At 36.0% G+C, this 11,326-nt stretch overlaps 1 protein-coding gene across 3 annotated transcripts in view; it reads left to right on the plus strand.

Annotated features, from left to right (window-relative positions):
• Positions 1–11,326, plus strand: part of Calu (calumenin) — a 33,070-nt gene that overhangs the window by 18,884 nt on the left and 2,860 nt on the right. For all 3 annotated transcript variants that reach the window (XM_046422482.2, XM_046422481.2, XM_046422483.2), the window contains 3 exons: positions 158–324; positions 1,625–1,685; positions 9,994–10,193. In XM_046422482.2, the coding sequence (XP_046278438.1) occupies positions 158–324; positions 1,625–1,685; positions 9,994–10,193 (428 nt within the window). The remainder of the gene's footprint in view (positions 1–157; positions 325–1,624; positions 1,686–9,993; positions 10,194–11,326) is intronic.

Raw genomic sequence — 11,326 nt, forward strand, 5'->3', positions numbered from 1 at the left:
TGGAGCTTCATCCCAAAATTGTATGTCTTTAGACTGCTGCCTGTGTAATCAAGAATTATTTCTTCATCGCTTGTTTTTTATTTCTTGGAAATTGATTGTCCATACTATATATTTTTGTATTTTCTTTCCATATTTGACCTAAATGTTTGTTTTCTAGATGACCCAGACCCTGATGATGGATTTAACTATAAACAGATGATGGTTAGAGATGAGCGGAGGTTTAAGATGGCAGACAAGGATGGAGACCTCATTGCCACAAAGGAAGAGTTCACAGCTTTCCTGCACCCTGAGGAATATGACTATATGAAAGACATAGTAGTGCAGGTGGGTGAGATCGGGGTTCTGAACAGGAACTCAGTTTCTCTTTTGGTTATTTATGCTGTCTCCCCTCTTGAACCTTTCCTGTAATTTTGGAAGAATGACTTGTTTTTCAAGTACTGGCTGTATTCACAGACCAGGTTTTGTCACTGCCTGCCTCCTGCCTACTATGCATCCATCCATCCATCCATCCATCCATCCAACTATCTATAATGGAGATTGAACCCAGGAGTATTCTAAACTGAGCTACATTCCCAGCCCTTTTAATTTTTTATTTTGAGACAGGGTTTTGCTTAGTTGTGGTCCTCCTGCCTCAGCCTTCTGAGTAACTGGGAATTCAGGCAATTGCTTCAGTGCCTGGCTCTGTCATGGTTTTTTCCTAAGTGCCTTAGGCTTTCTGTTTGTCATGACATTACTTGACATAAGATGATGTATTTTGCCGTTTCATTGGTAGGAAAATCCTTTTTTAAAAAAATATCCCCCAGGGCTGGGGATGTGGCTCAAGCGGTAGCGCGCTCGACCGGCATGCGTGCGGCCCGGGTTCGATCCTCAGCACCACATACCAACAAAGATGTTGTGTCCGCCTAGAATTGAAAAATAAATATTAAAAAAATTCTCTCTCTCTCTCTTTAAAAAAAAAAATACTAATTCTTTAAAAAAAATAAATAAAATTCTTGGGGCTGGGGATGTGGCTCAAGCGGTAGTGTGCTCGCCTGGCATGCGTGCGGCCCGGGTTCGATCCTCAGCACCACATACAAAGATGTTGTGTCCGCTGAAAACTAAAAATAAATAAATAAATATTAAAAAAAAAAATATCCCCCAATCAATTACCAGAAACTAATAACAGTGATGTTGAAGAATTTTCACAGAATGCAATTACTGATAACATAGACTTCCTATAGATGTAGACATAATTAATGGTCACATCTCCTATTAGCATGATAAGAGCTACCATCATTAAGCGGTGGCAGTGTTCTTTCAAGAAGACTCATAATTATTTTAGGAAGACTCATAGTTATTTTAGTTATTTTATTTTTAATGCATAAGAAATTGCCAGTATTTGGCCTTGTGATCTCAGTGACTGGGGAGATTGAGGCAGGATGATTGCAAGTTGGAGGTTAGTCTCAGTAACTTAGCAAGATCCTATCTCAAAATTAAAAAAATAAAAAAAGGACTGGGGATGTTGTAACTTAGAGACACTAATATTTTACCATTTTCTAGCTAGAAAAACATCAATTTCCTATGGTTTTAAACGTACAGATACATCATACTCTTCTGTGAAATTCATTCTTCTTTTCTGTTTTAGGAAACAATGGAGGATATAGATAAGAATGCTGATGGTTTCATTGATCTAGAAGAGTATATTGGTAAGTTTCTTTTTCAAGTGTTTTTTTCCTTAGAAAAAGCTGAGACACTTGGGGAGATGTAATCACCCATAGAAACAATTTTCCCCATGATTCAGCTCTTCAAAGATCGTTAAACCATACCACTGTGATGAATAGTGGGTTGTGGTAAACTATCTGTAGTAGCACTAACCAATCAAAATGAAAATGTGACCCACATATGTAATTTCTGTTTTTTAATAGCCACATTAATAAGTAAAAAGAAGGGCTGGGGATATGATTCAGTTGGTAAGTGCCCCTGGGTTCAGTCCTTGGTGCCCCCCCCCCCAAAAAAAAAGTAAAAAGAAGCAGATGAGATTAATTTCAAGATTGCATTTGATATTTCAAAATACTATAATTTCCCCTTATTAATATAAATTGTTGAGCCTGTAATTCCAGCGGCTCAGGAAGCTGAGGCACAAGGATTATAAGTTCAAAGCTAGCCTCAGCAAAAGTGAGGTGCTAAGCAATTCAGCAAGACCCTGTCTCTTAATAAAGTACAAAATAGGGCTGGGGATGTGGCTCAGTGGTTGAGCCCCTGAGTTCCATCCCTGGTACCCCTCCCAAAAGAGGGGAGGGGTGGGGATGTAGCTCAGTGATTGAGTGTACTGGGTTCAATCCCTGGTACCACAAAAAAATTAAAAAATATATATATTTTTTTTAACACTTATAGCACATGCCAGTTTGGACCAGCCACATTTCAAGGATTTGATACCTACATGTAGTTAGTGCTTACAGTCTTCTGCAGCACAGATAATAGTGTATCCCAGATGCTCTGATGAATTGATAGTAAGTAGTTAACAGGGAGCCCAGAGAGGCATTCAGAAACTCAGGAAGAAGAACTGGGGAGTAGATTAAAAGAGCTGGTTATTTGAGGGATCAGCTCTCTAATAACCTTGTCTTTTCATTATGTTGTATTCATGTTTTCTGTCTGGTACTAGTTTTCTTTTTGTTTAGGGTTATTTTTCTATTTTGGTTTTCTGTTTCCATTTTTCTTTTTGGTTATCTGTTAATTTTCTTGGGGGCAGGATACTCCGTCATTGGGGCTAATTTCTTCCAAGTAAAGCTCTGGTTCTTTTTTATAAGAATGATTTGAAGATTTTCCTGTGGCTTTTAAAAAAAGAGCTACTTGTCTTACCAAGTAGTTGAATAAACTATTTCACAATTACTAAATGTCCTTGTTACAAATGTTATTCTATTTTGAAACATATTAGATATTTTTATACTTCACATCTTTATTCTTTGTTTGTTTGTTTTTGGTGGTACTTTGAATTGAACCCAATGCCTCACCCAGGCTAGGCAAGCACTTTATCACTGAGCATCCCTTTAATTTTTAATTTATATGTAATGATTGTACATGTTGATGAGGTAAGTATGACAATACACAGTATGATGAGGTAAGGTATACAAAATATAATGAGCAAATCAGTGTAGTTAGCCTTTCCTAAACATTTATATTTCTTTGTGTTGGGAACCATTGAATTCCTCTCTTTTGGTTCTATAAGTATATATAATAAATTGTTATAAACTGTAATTTTCTATAGTGCTATAGAACACTATAACTCATTTCTCCTGTCTGACTTATCTTTTGGTGTCCATTATCCAGCCTCCCTTTATCTACACTTCCCCCTCCTCTTTCTAACTTTTAACAATCACTGTCGTCTTCTATCAAATCAACTTCTTTAACTTCCTTCTAGGAAAAAGAATATGCCGTTTCTCTCTCTCTCTCTCTTTTAATATTTATTTTTTAGTTGTAGTTGGACACAATGCCTTTGTTTTATTTACTTATTTTTATGTGGTGCTGAAGATCAAACCCAGGGCATTGCACACGCTAGGCAAGTGCTCTACTGCTGAGCCACAACCCCACCTCCCCCGTTTTTCTCTTCCTGTGCCTGATTTATTTCACGTAACATATAAATGTCCTCTAGTTTCATCTGTGTTGCTGGATATGAGAGATTTTATTATTATTATTTTGGCTAAATAACATTCCATTGTGTGTATATACACCACATTTTCTTTATTCAGCCATCAGTGCATACCTTAGTTGATTATTGCCTATCCTGGCTATTGTGAATATTGCTGCAAAAATATGGGGATGCAGGTGTCTATTTTTTTTTTAACCTTTATTTAATTTTTTTATGTGATGCTGAGGAGAGAACCTAGTGCCTCTCACATGTGCTAGGCAAGTACTCTACCGTTGAGCTACAACCCCAGCCCACAGGTATCTCTTTGATATACAGATTTCATTTTCTTTGGACATATAACCAGTAGTGAAATGAGTGGATCACATGTGTCTTTAGTTAGGTTTTGTTGTTGTTTTGAGGCCTCCATATTGTTTTCTTTTTTAGTACCATGGTACTGGGGACTGAACTCAGGGGTGCTTAACCCTGAGCCCCATCTGCATACTGTTCTCTGTAATGGCTGTGCTAATATACATTCTCATCAACAGTGTATAAGAGTTCCCTTTCTCCACATCCTCTCTAGCATTTGTTGTTTTTTTGTCTTTTTTTCTGATAGCCATTTTAACTGGGGTGGTACCTCATTATAATTTTTGGTTTTCATTTCCCTGATGATTAGTGAGTGATGTTGAACATTTTATTTATACCACAAACATACACACACACACACACACACACGGTTGGCCATTTTTATGTCTTCTGAGAAATATCATTTGCCCATGTTTTAATTGGGTTATTTGTTGTTTGTTTTGCTGTTGAGTTTCTTATATATTCTAGATATTAACCCCTTATCAGATAAATAGTTGACATTTTTTCCCATTCTGCTTGTTTTCTTTTCACTTCATTGTTTAATATACTTAAGCTTCTTAGTTTAATATAATCCCATTTGTCCGTTTTTACTTTTGTTTCCTGGGTTTTTGGTTTTGGGGGTCTTATCCAGAATATCACTGCCTAAATTGATGTCTTAAAAATGTTTCCTCTCGGCTGGGGTTGTGGCTCAGCAGTAGAGCGCTCGCCTAGCACATGTGAGGCCCTGGGTTCGATCCTCAGCATCACATAAAAATAAATGAATAAAGATATTGTGTCCAACTAAAAAATAAATATTTTTTAAAAAATGTTTCCTCTCTGTCTTCTTCTAGTACTTTTTAATTTTTCAGGTTTTACATTTAGGTCTTCAGTGTATTTTGAGTTGATTGCTGTATGTGGTAGGAGATGGGGTCAAGTTTTGGTCTTCTGAATATGGAGATTCAATTTCCTCTGCACCATTTATTATAGAGGCTGTCCTTTCTCCGATGTATGGTTTTGGCACCTTTATCAAAAATCATTTTGGCTCAGTGGTAGAGCACTTGCCTAGATGTGCAAGGCACTAGGCTTGATTCTCAGCACCACATTAAGAAAAACTAAATAAAATTGTGTCCATCTACAATTAAAAAAATATTTTAAAAAAATCAATTGGCTCTAGAGACTGGGGATGTAACTCATTGGAAGAGCACTTGCATAGCATGCATGAGGCCCTGTGTTCAATCCTTAAAATTGAAAAAAAAAAATCACTTGACTATAGATGTGTAGATTTCTGGGTTCTCTGTTCTGTTGATATTTCACATCTTATTTTTGCTTATAGTAACTTATTCTAGTGAACCACTGCTTTATTTTTAGGTCTCTTATCTTTACCTGAAATACTTATTTTAAGTCTGTAAGGGAGACCAAAGACCTACTTCTATCACCTGTCATTAAACTGCATTGAACAGTCTCTACTTAGATATTGTCTAATCATACCTACTAGAGAAAGAGGGATGAGCAATGAAAATAGCTCCCCCCACCAAAGTTTGTTGTTGTTGTTTTTTTTTTTAATTGGCGTTCATCAGGATAGTGGATAAATGCCTGAGTGTGTTTTCTGAGTCCAGGTTGACATTTATAGGATTTTCTACTTTTAAATGTTTTTTTTTCATTCTTCTCTTTTGCCATTTTATCATCATTGTTTAGGTTTAGATTTATCACTATTAAGTATCACCACTTGCCAAGCATTGAGGCCACATGAGGAGATGTTTCTGTTTTCTGCCACATAAGGAGATACTTCTGTTTTCTGCATCATAAGTCAGTAACTAATGGAGACACTTTTACACCTGGGGTGTTCGTCTCTATAAATCTTAAAGTCTCTCCAATACATTTTATAGTTTCTAGGGCTATGCCAGTTTCTGTCCTGTTGAGGAAAAAGATCATAAAGAAGCAAAGTTGTTTGCCTCTTACATGTAACATTAATAAGAGGCCCAAGAGTTATGCTGCTTAGTTCTTTTTTTTTTTTTCAATTTATTACAGAGTATTATAAACATGCACAAAATTAGAAGAATATAATGACCCCTATGCCTCAACAACCATCAACCCTCAGCCACATCCACTTCTTCCCCCTTTTTTGTTTTGTTTTGTTTTGTTTTTTATACCTGGCATTGAACCCAGGGGTGTTTAACACTGAGTCACATCTCCAGCCCTTTGTATTTTTTGAGCTAGGGTCTCTCTAAGTTGCTTAGGGCCTTGTTAAATTGCTAAGACTGGTTTTGAATGTGCAATCCTCCTGCCTCAGCCTCCAAATTGCTGGATTACAGGTATGCACTACCACACCCGGCTTCCTTCTTTTTAAAAAAAAAAATGGAAGAAAGGAAGGCAGAACTGGTAAAGAAGCCATCATTTTTTAAAAAATATTTTTAGTTTTAGATGAACACAATACCTTTATTTGTTGATTTCTTTTTTTTTTTTTTTTTTTCTTTAATGAGGTGCTGGACATAAAACGCTGAGCCACAATCCCAGCCCCTGGCTTCCTTTCTTATTTTGAAGTAAATCCTAATCATCGTTTCATTTCATCTATAAACATTTGGTTATGCATCTCTAAAATAAATGTGTATTTCTAAAAACTTCTTAATCTCAACCAAAAAATTTCTTTTTTTTTTTAAAGAGAGAGTGAGAGAGGGGAGAGAGAGAGAGAGAGAATTTTAATATTTTTTTTTTTTTTTAGTTATCGGCGGATACAACATCTTTGTTTGTATGTGGTGCTGAGGATCGAACCCGGGCCGCACGCATGCCAGGCGAGCGCGCTACCGCTTGAGCCACATCCCCAGCCCCTCAACCAAAAAATTTCTGATCCTTAATATTATCCAAGGATTGAATCCTTTTTAAGTAGAATTCAAATAATATTTTTTATGTCTTTACTCATCTACCCCTAAAATGCTCATTATATTGTTTTTTTTTTTTTCTTTTTCTTTCTTTCTTTTTTTTTTTCGGTGGTGGTGATAGGGATTAAACCAGGGCCTTGTGCATGTGAGGGAAGAACTCTACCAACTGAGCTATATCCCCAGCCTTATGTTGTATTTTCTAGCTTCTATGAAAAGAATATATATATTTTTAAATTTGTTCTAAGTAGTTATATACACGACAGTGGAATGCATTTTGACACATTGTACACAAATGGAACACAACTTCTCATTCCTCTGGTTGTATGTGGTATAGAGTCACACCAATAGTGTAATCATACATATATAGGGCTGTAATGCCTGTCTCATTTTACCATCCTTCTCCTCCCCACAGCCCATCCCTCCCCTCACTCCCCTCTGCAGAATCCAAAGTTCCTTCATCTTCCCTACACCCCTCACCACCACCCCCCCCCCACACACACACACACTATGGATCAGCATCTGCTTACCAAAGAAAACATTTGGGCTTTGGGAAAACTATGTATTTTAAACATATTTCCATTTCCTCTCTAATGCAGAACTTTCCAATCTGTATACTGTAAATAAGTCTTCTTGACCCTTGGGTAATTGGTACAGGACTCTGGCTTCTGAACTTCATATAAATACATTTTCTGAATATACTATAGCCTGGAGAATTTGGCAAGGTTGAAATTCTGAAGAACTTCTTGAGATAAAATCAGAGGAAGTGACTGAGTCTGCTCTTAATCCCTAGGTTTTGGAAAATGACAGTACTGACTGACTCCTTTGCTTAGAGTTTCCAGAAACTATTTAGCCTTTTTAGGTTTGCTCCCATGTCTTACATGAGACGCAGGTGCATTTAATTAGATACAGTATTTCTCAGGAGTCTTCAGATTTGTTTTCTCACTTCAAAAAGAATTTTGAAAAACAGCATTCTCTTATATATTTTAAAATAGGCATCTAAAACAGTTAATTATAACTTTAATTATAGAGTAAACTGCTGATTGTAAATGTTAACATTGTAAAGTACCTTAGTTCTGAAATATATCTCTAAAATTTAATAAATTAAAAATAAACACCATAGCTACTTCCTACTCATCATTCATGTGAATAATTTGAACAAACTTTATTTTGGTTTTTGCTTTTTTGTGATTTTGTTGTCACTGGAGATTAAACTCAAGGGCTCTTTAACACTAAGCTACATCCCTAGCCCTCTGTATTTTTCACATTGATACATGGTCTCATTGAATTGCTTAGGGCTTTGCCAAATTGCTGGAGCTAGCCTCAAACTTGGCAATCCTCCTGCCTTAGCCTGAGTGGCTGGGATTACAGGCATGTGCCACCATGGCCAGCTTGGACAAACCAACTGTAAAAAAAGAATCAGAAAGTTCAAATTTGGACTGGGTATTAGATTATACCAATGGATTGATTTTATAAAACATAACAGATACATTCTAAAATACATAGTGTGAGGGATTCCTGGGATTTGTCCTAAAATAATTCAGGGAGATAAAGTGATAGTATAAGTAGAATGTTTATTATGATGCCTAGAAATCAATAAGCACTCAATAAATGTTAGCGGTTATGTCTTCACTTAAGAACAATTAAAAATGAAATAATTCTTTGGTACTGTATTATTTTAAATAATAGCATTCAGTTGGTAATAGTGTGACCATTGCTTGGTTACAATTATTTGTTTAATTTTGTAGGCATTTTGGGGTCTTTTTCTCATTTACTGATGACAAAACTGACAAGAAATAGTATTGTCTTGAATTAGCAATTCTCTACTAATTTTTATACTGTCTCGTTTCTTACTTCTATTTTTAATTCACTTTCCCCACAGAAGTATCTAAAAGCCTTAAACCACCTTGACGTAGTTATGCAAGTGTATTCTATATATACAAATACTTGTTTCCTAAGCTCTTAAGTATGTTTAAGTGTTATTTTTAAATGTTTTTAAGTCTTTTCTAGGTTCAGTTACTGTTACAATTATTAATAAACAGACAAAATAACATTTACTACAAACATGTTCATATTAAACAACAATGTATCTCTTTGCTACCTTTTTTCCTAGTAGTTTTGTATTTATGGATGGCAGTTACTTGCCATTAGAGTAAAATAATTCAACACTAACTCCTAATTTTATTTTTTTTAAGAGTAGATACTAAGAGACCTTATTTATATAAGTTGATGGGAATGGAATATTTTTATAGCAGTATCATTTAGTTTTTGGAATGCCTTTTGACTTATATGAAAAAATCAATTGATCTGTCATCAAAAATTATTTTTAATGATCCCATGGCTAAAACTCAATTAGACCCTCTTTTTAGGTTTTCTTTTTTTTTTAAGCAAAGCCTTTAACATTTGTTATGCATTTTTTCAAACATCTTTCTTAATACCAACACTAATGTTTCTACTTGGCACTTTTTTCATCATCATGGAGTGGAGCTTTTTACACTGTAAAGTTTCGCAATGGCTGAGAGAATATGCCTCTCTTGTATACAGTGGGAAAGGGTAATGGTAAAGGGGAGACAGGAAAGAATCCTTCAGGGCCAGAGCTATATTCTGCAGATAAGCTTTTTAGGGAAACTGAAAGTTCAGGACATGAAATTTGATTCTTTCCTGTCTGGTCCTTCCCTGTGTACTCCTTGACAGTGTTCCTATTTACACAGGGGCATGTTGCCCTGACTAAAGACCACTGGTATAATGCATTTTATGTAGGAGTTGATTAGTTGGTTAGTAGTTCGTTTTGGCTTCTAAGTTTCCCAGATAATTTAAAAGTGTGCTTTTTAAACCAGTGGTCCAATTTAAATAGCTACCAAGTGTCAAAATAAAATGTTGGGAATAACTAGTCCACCTGTCATGGTGCTGATCAACTCATCTTATTTCTGTATATCTTAAGATAAGAAGGCATCTCTTTGCTTTTGTGTAACTCAAAGTCAATAGCTGGAAATGGTCTTTTTGCGAGATTATTAATTAATCTCAGGAAAATAAGCTTTTTTCTAAGGGTTCTGGCCTGAAGTACCAATATAAACTGCTATTAGGTTGAAAACAGATGAAGAAGGGTTAGACCAAAGCATGAGGCAGTCTTTGGAAAAGGACAAACTTTTTTTGTATGTATTTCTCTGCACACAGGTGACATGTACAGCCATGATGGAAATGCAGATGAGCCAGAATGGGTGAAGACAGAGCGAGAGCAGTTTGTTGAATTTCGAGATAAGAACCGTGATGGGAAGATGGACAAGGAAGAAACCAAAGACTGGATACTCCCCTCAGACTATGACCATGCAGAGGCAGAAGCTAGGCACCTAGTCTATGAGTCTGACCAAAATAAGGTAAGTCTGAACAGGCCAAAGAAGCCTAGTAATATGAGTCTGTTTCTAAGGAAAACAGACTAAAAAATTTGCCTAAAAATTTTTTTGTCAAGATACATAGAGCATTTAAGATCTTAACTAATGTGTCTGCTTAGGATTTAAAATTGGCAGTTGAAAACTGTGAAAGCAACACTTGCTCTCTGGTCTCATTTTAGTCATCTCTGCCCAGTGTTCAAGGTGTTGGAGAACCTGGGCTGCATAAAAGAGCCTCTGTGTAGCCTGCACACAGCGTGCATCACTTATTATCTTTGGATACTCAGGAAATTTTCTTTTTATTTTTCTGCTTTGTTACTTCCTTTCTTCTTCTTTTTTTCTTTAACCTATTACTCATTCTGCCTGCTGGTTATTTCCTTCTTAAATGTACTTTAATTTTTTTTTTTAATAGAGAGTTATAAGTCAGCTTTTCCTTGGAATCTATTAAAATTGTCCTTGATCGATTATCTGAGATATACAGTTCACTAAGAATAGTGTTAATAGGTTGGGGTTGTGGCTCAGTGGTAGAGTGCTCGCCTAGCACGGGCGAGACACTGGGTTTTATCCTCAGCAGCATATAAAAATAAATAAATAAAATAAAGTTATTGTGTCCAACTACAACTAAAGAAAAAAGAATAGTGTTATCACTATACTCTGTCACTTTTGTCAGAGATTTCAGTATTGTGGTTAAAATAAACTGAAAGTCTAAAGATGGGGATTTCTATTATTTTGAATATTATATTATCTAGGCTAATCTTCAGTTTCAGATGCAGAATCTTAGAAACCTTTTAAGGTTGGTCTGTTTTGAGTTCTTACTCAGTCACTTCAGTTGCCAACTGCCTTGTCTTAGCTACATGAGAGAAGGAAATATGAGCAGTTGTCCCTTGGGAATCTTAATACTATTTGAGGTGTGTGTCAGAGTCTTTGTTTGGGTGTATCTATTCTGGTTGGTGGCAAGGACAGAGGGAGGTGCAGGCTAGACTTGATATTGGCAGACTTCATTGTTCCTGTTAGATAGCAACTTGATTGATTCACTTTGAAGTATTGTCCAGTTGTTATTGGCCATCTCTTGCCCATATCTAACAGATGTTTTACATGTTAACAGTTTGCTCCTCAGTCTT

This window comes from Marmota monax, unplaced genomic scaffold (assembly GCF_021218885.2).
Source record: "Marmota monax isolate L192 unplaced genomic scaffold, Marmota_monax_Labrador192_F-V1.1 WCK01_AAM20220418_F8-fsc00027, whole genome shotgun sequence".
Taxonomy (NCBI): Eukaryota; Metazoa; Chordata; class Mammalia; order Rodentia; family Sciuridae; genus Marmota; species Marmota monax.